This window comes from Xenopus laevis, chromosome 1S (assembly GCF_017654675.1).
Source record: "Xenopus laevis strain J_2021 chromosome 1S, Xenopus_laevis_v10.1, whole genome shotgun sequence".
NCBI lineage: Eukaryota > Metazoa > Chordata > Amphibia > Anura > Pipidae > Xenopus > Xenopus laevis.
Window position 1 is genome coordinate 137,373,536 of NC_054372.1, and position 24,356 is coordinate 137,397,891.

At 39.5% G+C, this 24,356-nt stretch overlaps 1 protein-coding gene across 1 annotated transcript in view; it reads left to right on the forward strand.

Moving 5' to 3' along the window:
• Window positions 1–23,159, forward strand: part of sez6l.S (seizure related 6 homolog-like S homeolog) — a 212,681-nt gene extending 189,522 nt beyond the window's left edge. Inside the window, exons 16-18 of the mRNA XM_041580264.1 lie at window positions 1,695–1,809; window positions 8,058–8,160; window positions 21,730–23,159. Of these exons, the coding sequence (XP_041436198.1) occupies window positions 1,695–1,809; window positions 8,058–8,160; window positions 21,730–21,759 (248 nt within the window). The 3' untranslated portion in view covers window positions 21,760–23,159. The remainder of the gene's footprint in view (window positions 1–1,694; window positions 1,810–8,057; window positions 8,161–21,729) is intronic.
• The last annotated feature ends 1,197 nt before the right edge of the window (window positions 23,160–24,356 follow it).

Below are 24,356 nucleotides of genomic sequence, written 5' to 3' on the forward strand. Positions count from 1 at the left end.
TTTTTAATTATCTGAAATTTTACACTCACGACAGAAGGAAGAGGCGATCAGTGACAGCAGTTTGAGTTTCTTGCTTGGTTTTTGTTTTTAGGCTGCGGAGGCCCTGATGATTTTGTTGTGCGGGGCCCTAATGATTTCTGATCCTGATTCTGGATAACAGGCCTCATATCTGTACTGAGAAATACAAAAAAAACTTTTGTATAATGAGGATTTGTTATGGACTATAATTGCAATGTAAATAGGAATAAAAAAAGGAAGTGACAGTTTGCTGATATATTTGTGCCACTTTTTTCCTATTTGTACAAAAACATGAAGCAAAATAAAAGTTATTTTCCCTTGTCCATCAATATGCTTTCACCAATTCAGAAGCTTAGAATGTGGCACTGACGTGAATGTAGTGGTACAGTTGGGTAGTTAGTATTCAGATAAATTGAATACATAAATAGACAAAACCTGAAGCAAAGGAAGAGGAGATGTTAAAGGGATACTGTCATGGGAAAAAAAATTTTTTCAAAATGAATCAGTTAATAGTGCTGCTCCAGCAGAATTCTGCACTGAAATTCATTTCTCAAAAGAGCAAACAGATTTTTTTATATTCAATTTTGAAATCTGACATGGGGCTAGACATATTGTCAATTTCCCAGCTGCCCCAAGTCATGTGACTTGTGCTCTGATAAACTTCAATCACTCTTTACTGCTGTACTGCAAGTTGGAGTGATATCACCCCCTCCCTTTTCCCCCCCAGCAGCCAAACAAAAGAACAATGGGAAGGTAACCAGATAGCAGCGCCCTAACACAAGATAACAGCTGCCTGGTAGATCTAAGAATGACACTCAATAGTAAAAACCCATGTCCCACTGAGACACATTCAGTTACATTGAGAAGGAAAAACAGCAGCCTGCCAGAAAGCATTTCTCTCCTAAAGTGCAGGCACAAGTCACATGACCAGGGGCAGCTGGGAAATTGACAAAATGTCTAGCCCCATGTCAGATTTCAAAATTGAATATAAAAAAATCTGTTTGCTCTTTTGAGAAATGGATTTCAGTGCAGAATTCTGCTGGAGTAGCACTATTAACTGATGTGTTTTGAAAAAAACATGTTTTCCGATGACAGGATCCCTTTAAACTACAAGGATTCAAACAGAATGGAATTATATGGTTTGACATCTAGAGGCACATTTATCAAAGGTCAAATTTTGAATTCATCTTAAAAACTCCCATAAACTCCAATGAACTCAAAATTTGACCAATCAAATGTAATATAAAAATCCAATTTTTTAAACTCGGATGAATACGATTGACCCAAAAACTCGAATTGAATTTGATTCGAATTTTAAAAACGTAAATTTCAGGAAGGCTGCAAACAACTTCAAAATGATCCCAGGACATCTCCCATTGACTTAAACAGCAATTTGACAGGTTTTAGGTGGTGAATAGTCGAATTACAGTTCTTAAAGGGCCAGAGTATGATAAGTCTCAAAAATCAAATTTGAATTTTTTTTAAAAAACTCAAATCGAATTTGAATAACTCCCTAGTCGAATTTGACAGTTTTGACCATAAAAAAATTCGAACCTACTAGTGATTGGTATGAGAATAATATTAAATTACCTATTCTAAAGGTCACAAAGTGATGAAGCTAGGTGAATATTACATAGATTAGTAATTGCATAACCCAAAGTCTTGTTCTTTCCTAGTGGCAGAAGCAGCAGCAGAGACCTCTTTAGACGGTGGTAACATGGCACTGGCTATATTCATCCCTGTTGTGATCATTTCTGTCCTGCTTGGAGGAGCTTACATCTACATAACAAGGTATGTCAATTAGATGTGGCACAGCTTTGCTCTATTTTAGAATCTTCTGGATATATCATTTCAAAGGCATCCAGCAATGCTGCCGTGAGGCTGCTTCATGGCGGGATACCAGAGCACGGTAAGGTTCTAACTGCCTCACTTGTAGTGCCTGGGACTGTTCCTTGTCTCTAGAGAATGCAGAATGTTATTTCTTCTTCTGAAATGTCTGTTTCACTTAACACAGCAGATGAAAATCACAGGGCAATGCACTGCAAGTGATTCCTGACAATGTGAAGAAAAAAGTAAAATGTAATCGTCATCAATCCTTTGATATGAATCCCCAGATAAAGTGCCGGGCTTCTCATAGGATGTGCACTTGTGCTTCTCCATTGCCTCTTTTGTATTGAAATTAATGTTCCTTTAAATAAAAGGCCGCTGTTTATCAATGTGCAATTAAATCTGAAATGACTAAAATCTAAATCACAAATCAGTGTCTGTTTTGACAAATAGCTTGTAAATAGCCATAGACACAATTTCCACAAGACTTTTTGGTGCCAGTCAGTTGGTGCTATAGACACAACATTATCATGGAAATGAAACCAGCCTAGGTGTCCCTTCTATCAATTCTTGTACTCGTTGCCTGATTTATCAGAGCAGTCTGGACCAACACATTGGAGTGGCAGCATAGAGAAGGTCACCAGGGGCAGCAAAAAGCTGATCCTGGTACCATTAAGAGTCTAATTTCCTGTTTTTAAGCTGGAAATGTGGCTTTTCTAGTGCAATTGCCCTCCCTACACTAGCAATGTGTGGTGTTTATACAAATGGCCTGTAGGTGTCACTGTGCACAAGAGTTATACTGTGTATACATAATACTTTCTATACAGCTTAAAGTGTTAGAGGAAGTTACTGTTGAAGTGTAATGGCTGCAGGAGCATGCTAATAAAGCACTGTTATACTTATCCTCGGCTACCAAAACGCAATGCACCTAAGTTGGCCCCTGTATCAGAATTGCTCTGAATGATACTTCTGATGTTTGCCACTACAGCAGCTCAAAACGCATGGCCTGACTTCCAAATGAGTGCTAGGAAGTCAGCTTGCTGCATGTTTCTACAGCAAAAAAAGCAGGCAGCAATTCAAATATAGCCCTAGAAATTTGATGCCATATCTGCCAACATTCAAAGAAAAGTTGAAGTCATCCTTGACCTATCCAATGGATAGCCATATTCTCAATAACAGTCTCATCATTATGTGTCAGCAACTCTCCATGCATGCGTCTTTTGCTATACTGGAACATGTGCTCCACATAAAAACCAGGGCCAGACTTCAAACTAGTGTGCCCCTGGGTCGCTCACCCCCACTGCCCACCACTGCTCGCACACTAGTTCCCTCACACCCTGCACCCCACTGCTAGCACACTATACCCCCACTGCCCACACATTACCTCCTCACACACCTACTCACCTCTACTGCAAGTTCCTGATTGGCAGCATTGGAGACTGGGTGGGGGGGATTATTCAAACAACTGTCAAATTCTCCTTCCCAGTCCCCAGTTCAGATGCAGCTACTGGGCAGCACTTCTAAACTGCTGTCGGTCTGAGCGCAGATTCTCCCTTATCTTATAAGAAGGGGGACACAAGTCTGGCAGGAGTGGGTGAAGTCGGCATGAGTAGTGGACGGGTGGAGGCAGGGTGTTGGCAGGGTGGAGGCTGAATGTGAAATGGGTGGGAGGATGGGGATCATAGTGTGCTGAGCCCCTCTGAAGATTTTTTGCAGGGGGGGCCAGTGCACTCGCTGCCTTTGTGGCTTGCCCACAAATCCAGCCCTGCGTAAGACTTAAATGGAAGGATTTCACATGCTGTTAACATTGCTTGCAGACTGTGACTTCTGTGACTTCTAGCAACCAGGAATCAGGATTCTTTGTTTTGATTTATTTCCATTTTGCATTGTCTGTTCTTATTGCCCTCTGATGAAAATATTAGCACTTTGTAATAATAAGAATAAGAATAATACTGATTCCTGCAGGCAACGTTTTCTTATTTAAGTAATAATATTACTATGCTTTGTGCTCTTTGATTTTGTAATTCCTTTATCAAAAACTCATTTATGTATTATGTATAGATGTAAAATGTTTGTAATGCTGCAATATAGGTGCCTTAGGGAGTCAATAAAACATGTGGCTGACAAACAGCAGCCTTATGACTATTTTGATTAATCATATCACTATCTAGGTTTCTTCGCTTGGAGCTTAACGGGTATGTGACAGGTGGAAGTGATTAATCTGGTGAATGGATATACTACTGTACCTTCCTTATATCAACTAAGTTATTCCCTATACATAAAGGACCAAGTAGTAGCCACCCTACATAAGGAATCGTTGTAATTAGGGATGCACCGAATCCACTATTTTGGATTTGGCTGAACCCCCCGAATCGTTCGCGAAAGATTTGGCCGAATACCAAACTGAATCCAAATCCTAATTTGCAAATGCTAATTAAGGGTAGGAAGGGGAAAACATTTTTTACTTCCTTGTTTTGTGACAAAAAGTCACACAATTTCCCTCCCCAACGCTAATTTGCATATGCAAATTAGGTTTCGGATTCGGTTCGGCCGGGCAGAAGGATTCAGCCAAATCCGAATCCTGCTGAAAAAAGCCAAATCCTGGCCGAATCCCGAACCGAATCCTGGATTCGGTGCATCCCTAGTTGTAATACTATTAAAAACTTGTCTGAAAGGTTTTACTGAAGACACATTTTTAACATGTATGCCAAAAACTTACTACAGTTTAAAACATCTATCATAAAAGGTATTATGTATTTGGGGAAAATATGTATAATGTTTCTGTTTCAGGGCTATGTTGGTTTCTCTTAGAGCTTTTTTTCATTTTTCATGTGGTTGTCTATGATATATTTAAATCTCTGAGTGTATGAATGTGATAGAGAAACCTACCCGGCAGTTTTATAATTTGGGTGCGCCATGGTGACACCCTGTTATGCCCCAACCAAACCTTGACATACGCTTCCAACTCTGCCCAATTCTGCTTGTTTCCATGACAGAGACTCGGCCTATAGATTATTGGGGTCACTTACAAAGACTCTGAGCAGAGCACTAAGGGGCACAATAGCATTCCCCTTGGTGATCATACAGAAAGTAATTTGGCTGCAGATCTGTACTTCACACTAGACAAAACATTTAGTGAAGGTGCAGAGAGCAGAATCAGCAGATGCAGGCCAGTCCTATCTGAGAATCAGTATGTATGTATAAAAATGGCATTGAATGCCAAAAATGACATAAATGCTAATCGAGATGTTTATAGCTATTGCTTTTCCAGGAGTAAACTCAAACTGGGATTTGTACAGGTAATGGAACTCGTAAATGCCTTAAGATGCTCTTTAGGAGATATCACCCCACGGTTTCCTGCAAATTTGTTCAGATTTTTACTAAAATCTGAGATAATAATGGCTGCTTAAGAACTTTCTATTCCTTTCAATTTGAGAAGCACTATGGCACACTAAATCAGTTGATACCATCAGGGAAATAACCTTTAAGGAATTATCCTGTGACCCCCTAACATGAGATTTTAATTACAGAACTTCAAAACACCCATCAGTCTGACAATAGCTCTTCCTTTTTTTGGCAGCAAAGCTGATGTCAAATTGTTAAGACGTAATAGAAAAATCTTTTGCTGCAATATATAACTGCAGCATGTAGAACACATTGTTTACCACTAGATGGCATTAGAGGTTAAACAAAAGTACACAAAAAGCATGAGTCCATTTATTTCTGGGTGGGTCAAGTTCTGGTATAAACTAATGTGCAATTTTGCACCACTTAATCATGCCATATGCTTAGCAATTGAATTTACTACCAGTAGCACCAAGAGCAGCACTCAGTCCGGTTTTCAAGTTCATAAAGCATTTGTCCTGAGAATTCCTGGGTTCACTTGTCTTTAATTTCTGCACTCATTTCTGATCACATCTGTTGGCTGCTTGCCCTAGTGCAGTGATCCCCAACCAGTAGCTCGTGAGCAACATGTTGCTCTCCAACCGCTAGAATGTTGCTCCCAGTGGCCTCAAAGTAGCAGCTTATTTTTGAATTCCAGGCTTGGAGGCAAGTTTTAGTTGCATAAAAACCATGTGTACTACTAACAGATCCTCAAAGTAGGTTGACAATCCACATAGATGCTACTAAATGGCCAATCACAGCACTTATTTGGCACCCCAAGAACATTTTTCATGCTAGTGTTGCTCCCCAACTCCTTTTTCTTCTGAATGTTGCTCATGGGTTCACAAGGTTGGGGATCCCTGCCCTAGTGAATGCTTGCCTTTGGATGCTGCTGTTTGCACCCTGTCTTAACCTCAGACCCAAACTAAACCAAAATTAATAGCTGGCTTTCTGCCTATTGAAGCCATCACAGGGCTCTCTAGGGCAGGTTCTATGTTTTATCTTTCTATCAAAGTCTCTAATGAACAGTGCTTGTCGTTTCTATTATGTTATAACTGCTGCTTTTATATTATGCAAAAATATATTATGCGCACAATCATGTTTGCACTGCAGAGCCATTCAAAACTGTAACACGGCAATTCCCCAGATGTCTCTCCCTCTGCTTTTCTGCAGTGCAGAGAGAATGGCTTGCTACGTGGCAGCATTACATTTACAGTGACAGTGACTTGCTTGGCTGGAAGGGGCCGCTCCTGTACACATTCCTTATACTGTATGTAACCCATGTCTTTCTCACCTGCTGTTAAAAGTACCTGTCAGTTCTGACTTGAATGGAAAGTTCAACTCAGCACAGTGCAACCTTTTTTTTTTTCATTGCAGTTAATGCAGATCATGATCCTCTGCCGCATTGATGTATATATACAAACTTGGAATAGAGTCCGCTCTCTCAGGACTTATAAGTAAAACTTTTTTATTAATACAAGCTACTGACTTTGAGAAAGGCCTCAAGGGGGCCGAAACGTCAGTCAGTAGCTTGTATTAATAAAAAAGTTTTACTATTAAGTCCAGAGAGAGCAGACTCTATTCCAAGTTTGTCTTACATTTACCCGATTCTGCACCCAGGCACATTATTTTGGTTTTTTTCGAGAGTGCTGGCATCTTTGTGGACTATATATAAATATATAAATAAACCAGTGGTTCTTGCACTTAAGCATAAAACTGATTTATTAAAGATAATCCACATAGGCATTCAGTCAGATATAAACAGGAACATGTAGCAGCAGTATATAGCAGCATATACTCACAAGTACCACTGGTCAGTGTAGACCCCAGGGGGTTAAATACTTGTATAGTTACATAGTTAAATTGAGTTAAAAAAAGAACAAAGTCCATCAACTTTAACCCCTCCAAACAAACCCCAGCATCCATACATACACACACTGACCCCTCTATACACTCACATAAACTATATATACCCATATTGTAGATTTTAGTATCACTATAGCTTTGGATATAAAGCTTGTCCGAGAAATCATCCAAGCCACTCTTAAAGGCATTAACTGAATCAGCCATCACAACATCATCATGCAATGCATTCCATAACCTCACTGACCTCACTGTGAAAAACCAGCTATGCTGCTACACTGCCATCCCAGAATCAAGGTCCCTTCTCACCTTCTCATAAAGAGAAATTAAATTATGCTGGCAAGATCTATTCCACATAAAACCATGCTGGCACAGACTCACAGTATTATAATTTGCAATGAAGTCAAGTATCTTATCCCTTAATACTCAATTGAAAAGTTTCCTACCACTCATTTCAGACTAACCGGCCTATAGTTTTGAAGCTGAGAACGGGATCCCTTTTTGAAAAGCAGCACCACATTAGCAATTCACCAGTTTCTCTGCACCATGCCAAACTTAAATAAATCCTGAAAAATTACGTAAAGAGGTTTGGCAATCACAGAGCCAAGCTCGTTTAGTACCCTGGGATAAATAACATCCTGTCCCGGGCCTTTGTCTATCTTAATTAGTGATGGGCAAATCTGGGGCGTTTCACTTTGCCGAAAAATTACGAAACGGCAAAAAATTAGCGAAACGGCACAGGCGTCTTGTTTTTTTTGACACGGTTCTGAAAAATTTATTCGCCGGCGGCAAATCGTGGGAATTCGTCGCTAATTCGCGCCTGGCGAATACATTCGCCCATCACTAATCTTAATATGTTCTAGTCTCTTTTGAATTTCCTTGTGTGTGATACCATGCATCATTAGTTGTATTACTAGAATTGGAACTGTGTTCACTGAAAATGTGATTTTTTTTCCCCCTTTCAGATGCAGATACTATTCCAGTCTACGTCTTCCTCTTATGTACTCGCATCCTTACAGCCAGATAACTGTAGAGACAGAATTTGACAATCCAATTTATGAGACCGGGGTAAGTAGCTTTTACTATTCATTTGTCTTGTGAATAAAATGATTTAAGGTTAAGGAAAGGATATAATGATTATCTCACGTGAGGCGCCTATCATAGGATTTAGAGCTATGAAGGTAACTATTTTAAGTATGCCATGTATGCCATGTATGCCAAGATTCCTGGATATTATGCCGTGTCCAAGGTGACATGGATTTTGACATTGTTATTCAAACCAGGATTTATAGCTACCCAGGGTCACAGGAATATCACATAACCTCTAGGGAAACTTGTCCTACTTTGTCCCAAGTATTTTCCGTTTCTATTTTTGTTTCTTTTTGTTAAAGCCACAGGACCCTATACTGTATGTCATTAAACCGATATTTTCTTCAAGCAGACCCTCTAATCTTAGGTGCTACATGCTGCTGCATCGGGAGAAACTTACTAGCACTGATAAATATATGCAGATGTAGCAAACGTTATTGGAGGATACAGCACACTCAAAAAATGGGGAAAAAGCTTTGTGGTCAAATAATCCAAGTTGCTTTTCCTGTTACATTTTAATACTATCAATTTAAAGTTGCAAGAAAATATATGCAAAAACATTTTGTTCCAAGAGTTTTAGGTGTTATGATAAATTATACCATAGAGAGCTCAGGGGGCCTGGATCCACATGCATCTGGACCTAGCAGTAGCCTAAAAGGGGGCTTGTGGATGTAGCCTAGGGGTCTCACCATTGATCCTACCTACTGATTCCATGCCACAGTTACAAAGCCTACATTAGCAACACACACACATATATATATATATATATATATATATATATATATATATATATATATATATATATATATATATATATATATATATATATATAGTGTCAGACTGGCCCACTGGGATACCAGGAGAACTCCCGGTGGGCCCAGGTGTCAGTGGGCCCTCATACTGCTAAACTTTTGGCCTATTTCATGGCCATTCCATATTTCTATGAGAACAAAGAGGCTAAATAGATGGAATAATTGATTATAGTATAAAGAAAAGAGATTAGTAGAATAGAGGTTGATTGAGGAGATGAAGAATATTAGTACTGAGAGTGTGCCCCTGGTCTAAGGAGGCCTTTATTAAGGATGATATATGTTCATTATATATATATATATATATATATATATATATATATATATATATATATATATATATATATATATATATATATATATATAAATATACGTTTCAACCCACATTGGGGCCTTTATGTGGGTCGAAACGTTGGATACACAAGTTTGAAAAATAAAGAAATTTTTGGTTCACTAACCAAGGTGTGCGGGTCCTCTTGAACTTTACATAAATACTTTGACCCAGCACCCACGTTCATGGAAGACTGGTTCAGAGTGCAAGCGTCTGATTCAGGTTATATATATATATATATATATATATATATATATATATATATATATATATATATATATATATATATATATATATATATATATATATATATAGTGAAGTACTCCCAATTGTAAAATATAATGTTAGCATAAGTCACCAAGGAGTTACATGACCACATACATGTGATGGTTATAAAGGTCAAGGAACTCTGAGGTGACTTCTAATATCCTAATATTTTACAACAGGGGGGTACTTTATTTATTATAATACACCAGTTTCAGTGTCATATGACAGAAATTGTATCACTAAGCAGCGATTATACTGTAACTGATGACATAACCAAGCACCGTTTATATAGTGAATAAAGTACCCCGTCTTCGAAAATATAAGGATATTATTAGTTACCGAGGAGTTTCATGACCATATAAAAACACGAGGATGAAGGCCGAGTGTTTTTATACAGGTCATGGAACGCCAAGGTAACTTCTAATATCCTCATATTTTGCAACCGGGGGTACTTTATTTATTATAATATACAAGTTTCAGTGAGTCATGTGACAGAAATGACATCAGAACTCACCGTTTATAACTGATGACCTCAGAACTCACCGTTTATAAGGATATAATTCCCAAGATATTCATAGCTTTTGTGTATTATATATATATGAAATGTATATATATTTACAAGCACAAGTGCAGTCACACTCAAATGTATGCAAATATTGTGTGTATTGACATCAGTTATTAAAGTTACTTACATCCAAACATATTTCTGAGCACCAGGCAGTAGCTTCAGGGTCCCCAGCTAATTGGACAGCAAATTGAATGCCAACAATATTTGACAGAGAACACACTCTGAAGACAATATACGCAAAACATGCACCTAATTGGCCATCACTCACAAGCATTACATTAGTTTTGAGCCATTACACGTATGAATTCCATGCAGTAGTAATTCAACTGGAATTATATGGAAGACACTCTGTTATGGGTAAAAAGCACACTGAAATGCATCCACAAACTGCACTTTACTTGATAAAGGCCCCAAGGCCGACCGAAACGTTGACTTTGGACATTTGAAAAAACAGTGTGCTGACCCTTTTCAAAATTCATTTATATATATCTATCTATATATATATATTGTAATGGAGTCCGAAATTAGTTTACAAGATGGCGTCCAAGATGGCGGCTCCCTGGTTCCTCACGGACGCAGCCGGATGACGACGACCTCTTCCCGCACTCTGATTGGTCGCCGGCGACGGAATGTACGTTGGCGTCAATAATTGGCGCCGGCGTCAGTCGCACACGTCAGCGCGTCGGTCGCTGACGCCAGCGCGTCCGCGTGCACGTTATGACGCCGATGCGTCCAAATTGGCGCCAAATCTGGGACTATATTAAGGAGCTCTGGGAATTCACCTATGCCCAATTATAGGTTTTAGCTTGCTATTCCTGGGTGTGTTCTTGTGATATTCTTGCCTATTTTGTGTACCGACCTCTTGCCTGATTCTTCGACTTCGAACCTCTTCTGCCTGGACTGATATTATTGCCTGTTTGACCATTCTCTCGTCTCATCCCTATTTGTACCGCGAACTTGGACTTTTGCTACCTCCTCCCTTGGTCCTCACTACCTCTGAGGCCTTTGGCCTTACATTATAATTGGGCCATGGACCCTTCGGAGGAAAATCCAGCGCCGCCTGATGTCGGTGGAGCGCTTCGTGGTCTGGCTTCCCGGATGCAGTCCTATGAGGTACAGCAGTCCCATTTTGGTCAGGCTCTGGAAACAATACTGGCAAAGCTGTCGGCTCTAACACCCGCTGATCCTGAACCTCTATCTGTAGCTCCACTCCACGTCTCCGAGCCCCGCATTCCGGCTCCCCCACTCTACAGTGGTGATCCTGCAGCCTGCCGTGGGTTTATCAATCAGTGCGAGGTCCAATTTGCACTCTCACCTAGCCAATTCGTTTCCGAACGTGCCAAGGTGGGCTTCATATTCTCCCGCCTGCAAGGGAAGGCATTGGAGTGGGCTTCACCTCTATGGGAAAAGGAGGATCCTATTATCGACAATGCCAGGTCCTTCGTTCACGAACTTCGTGTGGTCTTTGATGCTCCAGGTCGGGCCACAGCTTCTTCTGCACGCCTGTTCCATCTTCAACAGGGAACTCGCCCTGTCTCAGAGTATGCTATTGAATTCCGCACCCTGGTTGCAGAGACTTCGTGGAATAATGACGGGTATCACGCTGCCTTTTACAACGGCCTGGCGATACGCATAAAGAGTGATCTGGTGTCCAGGGAAATTCCATCCCGTTGGGAAGATCTAGTCGCCTTGGCCATAAAGGTAGATACTCGGCAGAGGGAGTTTCAAGCTGAACTCGACAGAGAGCGCTCCCCAACCAAGAGATTCCACAGGTTCCAACCTACTCTGGCTCCTCGATTTCAAAGACCCTTCCTTCCCAATCCGGCTTCCACCTTGCCTTCTCCTACTCCTGCGGCTTCCTCTTCGTCTTCCCTGCCTTCAGAAGAGCCTATGCAAATCGGACGGGCCCGTCTGACCGAACAGGAGAAGCTTCGGAGAAGGGCGGCTGGACTTTGCCTCTATTGTGGTGGAAAATCCCACTTCGCCTATGAGTGCCCAGTGAAGCCGGGAAACGCCAACACCTAGGTAAGACTGGGGAGACTTACCTGGGTGGAATTGCTCCTTCTCCCCATTCTTCTGCTCAACGCTTCCTCCTTCCTGTGCAGATTCGTTTTGGAACCCAGACGATTTCTTCTGAAGCTTTCCTTGACTCCGGCGCAGCTGGGAATTTCATGGATAAAGTCTTCGCTGAAAGCCACTCCATTCCCCTGCGATCTCTGGCTGTTCCCCTTCGTGCATTGGCGATTGATGATCGTCCATTGTCTTCTGCTACAATTTCCCACTCCACCGATGAACTTTCTGTTATTGTGGGAACTATGCATCTTGAAAGACTGTCCTTCCTTTTAATTGATTGTCCTTCTACTCCCGTTGTGCTTGGCTTACCCTGGTTGAATATTCATAACCCAGTAATAGACTGGGCTTCGTCTCAGATTTCCCGATGGAGTTCTTTCTGCCAACAAAATTGTTTACCCACCAAATCCATCATTAAAGTCTCATCTGTGTCTTCAAATTCTTCTTTGCCCTTTGTTTATCAAGCCTTTTCTGACGTCTTCAATAAAAAGTCTGCCGAAGTCCTGCCTCCCTATCGTCCCTATGATTGCCCCATCGAACTCCTTCCTGGAACCATGCCTCCCAGGGGTCGCACCTACCCGCTTTCTCCTTCCGAGACCCATGCCATGAAGGAGTACATTCAAGAGAATCTGCAAAGAGGCTTTATTCGTCCTTCCTCTTCCCCGGCTGGAGCCGGCTTCTTCTTTGTAGAGAAAAAAGATGGAGGTTTGCGGCCCTGCATTGATTATAGAGGTTTAAACAAAATTACTATTAAAAACCGTTATCCCCTTCCTCTCATCTCTGAACTGTTCGATCAACTCAAAGGGGCTTGTCTTTTCACCAAGTTGGATCTTCGTGGGGCGTATAATTTAATCCGGGTCAGAGAGGGAGATGAATGGAAGACCGCATTCAACACCCGCGACGGGCATTATGAATACCTTGTAATGCCATTCGGCCTCTGTAACGCCCCCGCGGTCTTCCAAGAATTCGTAAATGACATTTTCAGGGATTTACTGGGCCAATACGTAGTGGTGTACTTGGACGATATCCTTATTTTTTCCAGGAACCTTGCTGAGCACCGTCTTCAAGTCCAAGAAGTCCTTTCCCGTCTGCGGAGAAATAACTTATTTGCCAAGTTGGAGAAGTGTTCTTTTGAAGTATCGTCCATCTCTTTCCTTGGTTACATTATTTCTCAACAGGGTTTCAGAATGGATCCTGCCAAGATCTCCGCTATCCAGGACTGGCCTCTCCCCACCAGTATCAAACCTATCCAAAGATTTATTGGCTTCGCTAACTATTATAGACAATTTATCAAGGGGTTCTCATCCAAAATTGCTCCCATTCTTTCTCTTATCCGAAAAGGGGGTAAGCCTCAGCATTGGCCATCTTCAGCTTTGGAAGCATTCAAGAATCTTAAAGCTTCTTTTTCTTCTGCTCCTATTCTCAGACACCCTGAACCTTGCCAGCCATTCTTCATTGAAGTTGATGCCTCAGATGTCGGTGCTCTAGCAATTTTGTCCCAAAGAGCGTCTACTGATGGAAAACTACATCCTTGCGCTTTCTTCTCGAAAAAATTCACCTCTTCTGAACAGAATTATGATGTTGGAAATCGTGAGTTACTGGCCGTTAAACTTGCCCTAGAGGAGTGGAGACATTTGCTGGAAGGCTCTTCCGTCCCTGTGACCATCTTTACGGACCATAAAAATCTAGAGTATATCCAGACACTCAAACGCCTCAACCCTCGTCAGGCCAGGTGGGCACTATTCTTCTCTCGTTTTAATTTCCTTCTAACTTTTCGTCCTGGTGCTAGAAACAAGAAGGCGGACGCTCTTTCCAGAAGTTTTCTTCTCGAAGATATCTCTTCTGTCGAACCAGAATCCATTGTACCTCCTACAAAGATCATCGCTGCTCTATTTCCTTCCTTGGCCTCCCAGTTATTGTCAGTTCAATCCTCTGCTCCTGTAGGAACCCCTGCTGGTGTTGCTTTTGTCCCTCCTGAACTCCGTCATTCCATTCTGGTTCAGTCCCACAGCTCCAAACAGGCCGGGCATCCTGGAATCAGAAAAACCACTGAACTTCTGTCTCGCCTTGTATGGTGGCCTTCCCTAAGAAAGGATGTCAAAGACTTTGTTTCTTCTTGCTCTGTGTGTGCTGTATCCAAGTCTGGACGTTCCCCTCCTAAAGGGCTACTCCTACCGTTACCCATCCCTTCTCGCCCATGGACTCATCTATCTATGGACTTCATTGTGGATCTCCCTAACTCCTCTGGTTATACAGTTATTTGGGTGGTAACTGATAGATTCAGTAAAGTCGCACATTTTACTCCTCTTCGGAAACTCCCCTCTGCTCCTGAACTTTCTTCATTATTTATTAAACACATTTTTCGCCTCCACGGTTTCCCTGCTGAAATTGTCTCTGACCGTGGTTCTCAATTTGTTTCCAAGTTTTGGAGGTCCCTGTGTAAAGCCCTTGGTGTTTCTCTTCAATTTTCTTCTTCTTACCATCCACAGTCTAATGGAGCAGCCGAGAGGGTTAACCAGGCCCTGGAACAGTTTCTTCGATGCCATGTATCGTTGTGCCAAGACGATTGGGCGGATCTACTTCTGTGGGCTGAATTTGCACATAACAATGCTTTACACGTTTCTTCTGAAAAATCCCCTTTTTTTTGTATGTATGGTCTTAACCCTTTGGCTTTTCCTCAGGACTTATTACTCACCAATGTCCCTGCCGCCAATGACCAAGCTGCCCACATGTCAGCCATCTGGCACGCCACTGTCGTCAATCTGGGAAAAGTTCCTTGGTCCAGAAAAAATTCGCCGATCAGAGAAGAATTCCTTCCCCTCCGTATGCACCCGGTGACAAGGTTTGGCTGTCTACACGGAACATTCGTCTCAAAGTCCCCTCTCCTAAACTTGGTCCCAAGTTTATTGGCCCCTTCTCCATCGCTGAGATCATCAATCCGGTGGTGGTCCGATTACAACTTCCCCCGGAAATGCAGATTCCGAACGCCTTCCATGTCTCCTTGCTCAAACCTGCAGGTACTTCTTCTTCTTCTTCCTCCTCAGCTCCTGTCATGGTGGACGGTCATCAGGAATTTGAGGTGAAAAGAATCCTGGATTCCCGGGTTTCGAGGGGTACCCTACAATACCTCATTGAGTGGAAGGGGTTCGGCCCTGAGGAGTGCTCCAGGATAAGAAGTTCGGATGTCCATGCTTCTCTCCTGGTCCGAAAATTTCATCAGCAGTTTCCTTCTAACCCAGGTGGTCCTGAGGCCCCCCCTAGGGAAGGGGGTACTGTAATGGAGTCCGAAATTAGTTTACAAGATGGCGTCCAAGATGGCGGCTCCCTGGTTCCTCACGGACGCAGCCGGATGACGACGACCTCTTCCCGCACTCTGATTGGTCGCCGGCGACGGAATGGACGTCGGCGTCAATAATTGGCGCCGGCGTCAGTCGCACACGTCAGCGTGTCGGTCGCTGACGCCAGCGCGTCCGCGCGCACGTTATGACGCCGATGCGTCCAAATTGGCGCCAAAATCTGGGACTATATTAAGGAGCTCTGGGAATTCACCTATGCCCAATTATAGGTTTTAGCTTGCTATTCCTGGGTGTGTTCTTGTGATATTCTTGCCTATTTTGTGTACCGACCTCTTGCCTGATTCTTCGACTTCGAACCTCTTCTGCCTGGACTGATATTATTGCCTGTTTGACCATTCTCTCGTCTCATCCCTATTTGTACCGCGAACTTGGACTTTTGCTACCTCCTCCCTTGGTCCTCACTACCTCTGAGGCCTTTGGCCTTACATATATATATCTATCTATATCTATATAGATCTATATATCTATATCTATATATATATATATATATATATATATATATATATATATATATATATAGATATATATATATATAGTGAATAAAGTACCCCCTTTGTAAAATATAAGGATATTATAAGTTACCAAGGAGTTTCATGACCATATAAAAACACGAGGCCGAAGGCCGAGTGTTTTTATACAGGTCATGGAACTCCGAGGTAACTTCTAATATCCTCATATTTTACAACTGGGGGTACTTTATTTATTATAATACACACATTTTAGTGAGTCATGTAACAGAAATGACATCACTACTCACCGTTTATAACTGATGACATCACTACTCACCGTTTATAAGGATATAATTTACAAGATATTTATGGCTTTTGTGTATTATATATATATATATAAAGTAAGTCCGACCTGGTGCACTCACAACTGCCTAACGCATTGCCTAGGTGCTGGTCAAAATAATCATCAAAAACAGACCGCACTCCAAGGACTTTTCAAGTGTGAAAAAACTTGTATTTTATTTTCTAAATAAAATTTTGCCGAAACGTCGAAAATAAAATACAAGTTTTTTCACACTTGAAAAGTCCTTGGAGTGAAGTCTGTTTTTGATACATTGAATGATTATTTTGACCAGCACCTAGGCAATGCGTTAGGCAGTTGTGAGTGCACCAGGTCGGACTTACTTTATATACACACACACACACACACACCTACACACACCTACACACACCCACACACACACACACACACACACACCTACACACCCACACACACACACTTTGGCTCCATAACTTCTATCACAATCATTTCAGATGTTTATACCCGATGGGCTATTTTTCATTTGGAGTGATTTTTCAGGGCAATCTTAAAGCAAAACATAAAGTAGCAAGCCACATTTTGTTTTATGACACAGCACGGCAATGGTAAGAAGCAAATGAATCATTCTGTCACTCTCAGGCATTCTATTATTTACAGCACAGAGGCAACAACATAGAAGAAAAGCAAATGACATAAAAACAGGTGCAACTGGGCAATGTCATAAAAGGGAAAAACCTGTCCAAAATCATTTAAATCTTTGTCTAAGCTGAAGAGCAGCATATATACTTTGATTCAAAGTCTTTAAAAAACTTTGATTTTTCAAAGTCCTCCAATTGACTCCAAATAGGTTCTAGGAGGTCCCCAAAGGCTAAAACAGCAATTTGGTAGGTTTTTTTCAATGAGGGGGCCCCGACCACCAATATTTTTTTATTTTTTTTAACATGTGGGAACCATAGCCACCAATGTTTTTTTTTTTTTTAGTGTGTGGTGGGAGGTGCACCTGTGGGGTGGGGAGGGCGGACCTGTAGGTGGGGCTTGTGGTGGGCGCAGCCCAGGGGGCCCAAGAATTTTTTTCGTATGGGGCCCTGCGATTTCTGATGGCACAACTGGGCATACCTGCCTTAATATCAAGTACAGGACAGGAGGTTTGTGCGCTGTGCCTATAGAAGCTCAGTGTTGTGCCACTTGGAATACAACTATTTTCCATCTGTATGTGGGGAATTAGTGTACAAAAACTGTCTCATTCTTGTGAACTGGGGGTTCTGTGTTTTAAAGCGGTGGTTCACCTTTAAGGTAACTTTTATTATGTTACAGAACGGCCAATTCTAAGCAACTTTACAATAGTTTTCATTATTTATTTGTTATAGTTTTATAGTTTTTCTTCTGACTCTTTGCAGCTTTCAAATGGGCGTCACTGACTCCCTTTTAAAAAACAAATGCTCTGTAAGGCTACAAATGTATTGTTATTGTTACTTTTTAAGTACTTTTTGGAAAAGTCAGAATCAGAAAATCTGGCATCTCAGACCTGTCAAAATTTTCAGGCAAAAATCTGAGTTTTCGGGTGAAAAATCAGAGAAAAAATCTTGAAAACTGGATAAAATATCCGGAAAAAAAAACTGATTTTTTTTTCCCGCAAAGCAAATTTTCTGGAAAATGTAGTAATAAATTAGCGTAAAAAAACCTGAGCGGATTTGATCGGAATTTGTAGCACAAAATATTGAGATAAATTTATACTTTGATACAACCTGCCCGAAGTCTGAATAGTAAAAAAAAGGTTCTATTGACTTCTGTAGGACCTCAACTACTTCTACTTGGCAGCCTTAAAATGGGCATTGCTGACTCCCTTCTAAAAAACAAATGCTCTTTAAGGCTACAAATGTATTGTTATTGTTACTTTTTATTACTGATCCTTCTATTCAGACCCTCTCCTATTCATATGCCAGTCTCTTATTCAAATCAATGCATGGTTGCTAGGGTAATTTGGACCCTAGTTACCAGATTGCGTCAGATGCAAATTGAGGAGCTGCTCAATAAAAAAATAACTCAAAAACCTTCAATGATAAAAAATAAAAACCAATTGCAAATTTTCTCAGAGTATCACTCTGCATCATACTAAAAGTTATCTCAAAGGTGAACAACCCCTTTAACCATAATGTTGCAGCAGCAGGGTTTAGAAATCACTGTCCATGGTGCTGAAATCACTTCCTATGCTCTATGCTTCTCTATTGGTTTGTCCCAGCTGGAAGAGTTAGTTATGTTAGGGAAGGCAGTGTGCTAAGTGCAAAATACAAAATGATGTAGCAGTAAATGTTGAATTAGTAGTATGAAACCACAACAGCAGAGTGTAAAGTGTAAAGTACTATCCACTCTGTTGTGAAGTTGTCAGAAGTCATCTGTTCCTGCACATGCTCCTAACCTCTGCAAGACTTTTAAGGGGACACCCTACCCTTTACACTCCTGTCTACAATTGTTCATTGTAGTTCTACTAAGGTCTACATACCAACATTTTATAACTCTTATACATTGAATCTGTGTTTTTTCTAATAAATCACTAGCCATGCTGCTGGTGACGTACTAATGACATATGTGTGTAGTGACCTCTTTATTAAGGGCCGAATTTAAGTGGTCTTTTTGAATCCACAATTAAACTCTGTTTCTTTAAAATCACGTATGTGATGAAAGTCATTTAATAAATCTGAATATTAAAAAGTACAAACAAAAAAATGCTGAACAATGCGCTAAAAAATACAGATATCTGTATAACCTCTAAAATTTCGAGTTTTTCAAATACTAGCAGAAAAATGTGAAAAACTCTAAGGGGGCTATTTACTAAACTCGGAATGCAAAAATCACGAAAAATTAGTGAATTTTTTTTATAAAACAAACTTAAAAAAATCAAGAATTTTTTAGAATTTATTAAACCACAAGGATGGAAAAGTCAGAATCAGAAAATCTGGCATCTCAGACCTGTCGAGGTTGCATATAAGTCAATGGGAGCAGTCCCAATGATTTTTTGATGTGAGCTGGGTTTCGTGCAATACCGTGAAGTTTTCGGTGAAAAATCTGAGAAAAACCTTGAAAATTTTATAATATATCCGAAAAAATCTGATTTTTTTTCCCGCGAAGCAAATTTTCTGGAAAATGTAGTAATAAATAAGTGTAAAAAACCCAAGTGTATTTGATCGGAGTTTGTAGCAGAAAATATTGAGATAAATTCAGACTTTGATAAACAACCCCCCAGAAGTCTGAATAGTAAAAAAAAAATGTTCTATTGACTTCTGTAGGACCTCAACTACTTCTACTTGGTAAAGTTTTGTATGAAAGTGTCTCGTGGTTTTTATACTTAATAAAACTCAAAATTTTTGCAGTTTTGGGAAATAAAAAAACACAAATTTTTTGAGAAAATATGATTTGTGAAATAAAACAGAAAACCAAATTTATGTAAATCGGCCCTATGGCTTTTGAACAATTTTCATTTCAAGTGGATCATATTTTAAAATGTGTAGCAAGACCTTATACAGGTATAGGATCCGATATCCAGAAAGCTGCGAATTACGGAATGGCTTTCTCCCATAGACTCCATTTCATTCAAATAATCTGAATTTTTAAAAATGATTTCCTTTTTCTCCATAATAATAAAACAGTAGCTTGTACTTGATCCAAACTAAGATATCATTAATTCTCATTGGAAGCAAAACCAGCCTATTGGGTTTAATTAATATTTAAATGAATTTCTAGTAGACTTAAAGGGGTTGTTCACCTTCCAAACACTTTTTTCAATTTAGTTGTTTTTAGATTGTTCCCTAGAAATAATGACTTTTTCCAATTACTTTCCACTATTTATTTTTTACGTTTTTTCCAAAATCTAAGTTTAAAGTTGAATGTTCCTGTCTCTGGTGTTTGAGTCTGACAGCTCAGTAATCCAGGTGCAGATTCTGAACTGTTACAATTTTGCAACATTTAGTTGATACATTTCTCAGCAGCATCTCTGGAGTATTAGCAACAATTGTATCAATTCTAACAGCTGCCTGTAATGAAACCCAGAGATTCTGCTCAGCAGGGACAAAGATAAGAAATGTATCAACTAAATGTATCCATTTAGAACAGTTTACAGGATCGGCGACCCCCCCTCCCAGAGCTGCTTCAGAAGGAGAGAAATGACACTTTATACTTCAATATTAGAAAAACCGTGACACATAGAAAATAGAAAGTCATTGGAAAAAGTCGTTATTTCTGGTGATCTATCTGATAACAACTAGTTGTTTGAAGGTGAACAACCCCTTTAAGGTGATGTGACCTTAATACCATCAGAAAAATCTAAATTGTATATTGCGTGATATATATTAGAAAGAATGAATCTGGCATAGTCATAAATACAGTACATAGATGCTCCCAATGTACCTTGTGGCTCAAAATGTTCATTTCATAGATTTTTTGACACAAAAAAACAGCAGCAGAACATGAGGCAATGCAAATGGAAACTCCTCCAAACATTGTGCCAATTAAAACATTCAAGTCACCCTATGAGTGGGGATGAAAAAACTGATGGGAAAAGAATGCTACATTTTTGAAGAATCGGTTTGATCCTTAGGAGTAAAGACAAGAATGACAGTTTTCTTTTAAAAGGAAGAGTAACACCAAAAAACAATGTTTTAAAGTAATTAAAATATAATGCAGTTTCCCTGCATTTGTACAACTGTGTTTGCTTTAGAAATACTTCTATAGTTTATAGCAAGCTGCTGTGTAGCCATGGGGGCAGTCATTCAAAGCACAGGTTACATAGCAGATACCAGATGCATTCTGTAGAATACCATTGTATTCTATTACAGAGCTTATCTGTTATCTGCTGCATCTACCAGTGCCTTTGCTCCTTTTTTAGCTTGAATGGCTGCCCCCATGACTACATAAAAGCCTATTTACATATACTATTGTTGTCTTTCTAAAGCAAACACATAACTTTTACCAATGCCTAACAGTTCATTATATTTTAATTACTTTAAAATGCTTTTTTTTGTGTTACTGTTCATTTACCCTCATTCTGTTTGACTACCAAAGGTGATACCATATGCTACACCTCTCACCTTGTTTATTTCTGCTCTTGCCCCCTCCCACAACTTGTGTCTCAAGCCCTTTCCCTTTTAGATTGTAAGCTCTTTTGCACAGCACTTTTTTACCTTGTGTATTGGTTACTGTTTGCTATGTATGTAATTCTGTATGTCCTTTGTATATACACATTTATTTTACAGCGCTCCGAAATAAATTGACACTCTAAAAATACATATTGATATAATAATAATAAATATCTCTTTTGAAAAGTACATTTTATAACTGTTTCTAACCATGCAGAATTCTTGGCTTATTTGTTATATTTTTTTTAAGGAAACAAGAGAATATGAAGTTTCAATATAGAAGCAGAGGTTTCAGTCTCGCAAAAAGAAACCTTCGTGATGCAAGACGTCAGTTCAAAAACACGATAGAACCTTCCCAGTGCTTATTCCAGAGACTACTTGGAGATGGACTGAACCTTTTTAGACCATTAGTTGTATTTTCTTTTGACTCTTTATTGAATATGTTCATCTCTGTATTTATAACATTGCATTCAAACAGGCTGGTAACAGGAAAATCTTCTATATGGTTAAATGCTAACATGTGTGTCTAAAATCTTTGGGCTAGTATTGGGATAAGTACAAGGTTATTTTAGAAAAAGGTCTGCAGTTGCAATAATGACATAGTGACTCCATACATCTAAATGTCTGCTTTACTATTGAGAGAGACAATGTATCAAATTCATAAGATGAAATTATGAATTTGTTAAGGTTAAATTTTTCACATATGTATCTTTTTACTACTAGTTGCAAGATAACAGGATTCAGACAGTTCTTGTTGCGCATTATATGAGCGTGCTTCATGCATATACAGTAAGTGCCTATAGAGTAGATCAGTGTATCTGTTGAAGAAAACTTGGGCACAAAATAACAGATACTGCTCCTTGATCTGCTGGAGCAGTTTTGATTTGTTTTGAAGATGGGAACTTTTCAACAGCTTATCCTGGCAATGTTTTATATCCCGGTATGCAGGGTAATTATAGTACTTACTATTCACTGAGTTAAGGTTTGGTTATGTTGATGGTTGAATTCTAATCTAAGGGACTAACACCTATATGTAATAAAAGGCACTAAACTTGTCCAGGTGCAGTACCATAAAGCAACCAATATGTTTTTAAACTTTGCACTGTTTATTATATTACCCCATAGAGGTGTTGCCACAATGCTCACTGACTAGCAGGGCAGTACCAAATTCAACAATACTGCTACCATTATGTTCTTCTTAAGTGTCGGTGATATTGGGGATACACGTCTCCCATTGTTTTAGCTAGAGAAGTCCTTGTAAAGTGCAAAGGGTATTGATTATGGGTAATAGCTTACTTGACAATCTAATTACACTGGAGTTACATTTTGTGTTTACAGATTTTAGCTTTGTAATTATTCATTCTACCTTTTTAATGAATCTAGATTTATCATGTAGGTGTCAAACGTCCATTTGGACTGTTTATTTAGAGTTTTAGACATATTCTATTCAAATGTCCTTATTGCAAATGTCTAACCTTTTAATGACTAAATCCTTGATTTGCATACTGACTGAAGCTTTTATGATCTTAGTGACATAAACCTCTAGATTACAAAAAGTGAATATAATGAGATATTGATTTTTGTATATAATATTGTGCAGCCATCAAGCTTCACTAATCTTCTTTCTACAAAGACTACATTATTGGGCAATGCCTTGGTTAAAGAAGCATCCGCTAAGCTCTCTATCTATTTGCTTGGTAATTTATTCATATATTTAAGATTTGGTTGACAAATGTGGAGGAAAAACCATGCAATAACTATGAATAGACATACTGTATGTGCACAGGTGCAAACTAAACAGTTGATTTATGTTAGTTTAAATACAAACTGGAATTCAGGATTTTGTTTTCTAAATAAAAACTTAGCAATGTACAGTACTGTTTTATACAGTTTTCAAATGCATTTTCCAGCAAATTACCCTTCAATAATATGTGTGGTGTATTTTCAACACTTGATTGAGCAAAATAAGTAAAGGCCAGGGTTAATATTGTATAAAAAGTCATGTGCATACTGCTGGTTCCTTTAAAACCTAATAATTCTCTGGAAAAGAAAATACATTATTATTTTAACTTTATAATACATCAGCAACCTGGATTAGTATGTCTAATGATGATGATGCTTATACCATCCCAGTCATGTCTTTTTCTATTTCTTTTAAGCAAACATAACATTTCACCTTAGTTTTAAGGGCAGTGACACACGGTAAGATTCGGTGAGATTTAGTTGCCCAGCGACAAATTGGCTCTTCTTCAGGCCACTAATCTCCCTGAAAAGATTTCCCTCGACTAGAATCTTCGGGCGACTTCGGAAAATGAAGTGCTCCGAGTGCCACCCCACTGACAATTTCCATTTTTGCCGGCGGGAATGCTTTTCAGGGAGATTGGTCGCCCAAAAAAGAGGCATTTTGTCACTGGGTGACTAAATCTCTGCGAATATTAGCATGTGTCATTGCCCTTATGTGAGTGCTGGATCAAATATTAACAAGTGTCTGATCTTGATCTCATATACTTATTTATTTGCTTAAGTAAAATATCTGCTTGTTTTGTAAAATCTATTGAAAAGAAGTCTAGTGGAAAACAGGGAATGGCGGTTAACAATTCTTTTTGTGACTTTTTGATATAGTTAGGAAAGTTGAGATAATTATAACTGGGGATGTCAGTTACAGTTCTGGTATTGCTAACCAAAATATGCTTCCACAGCAATATATTGGAAAAACTCATTAACCATGTTATGTTGGAGGAGATGAAATCAACTGACATTGGATTTACTGAATTGTATAATCCCTTGGTACGATGTAGTTCGTTTAGTATTGTAACATACTAAAAGTAATCATAGTCAATCCCTAAATTTGGATTATCTCCCAAACATTTTCTTCAT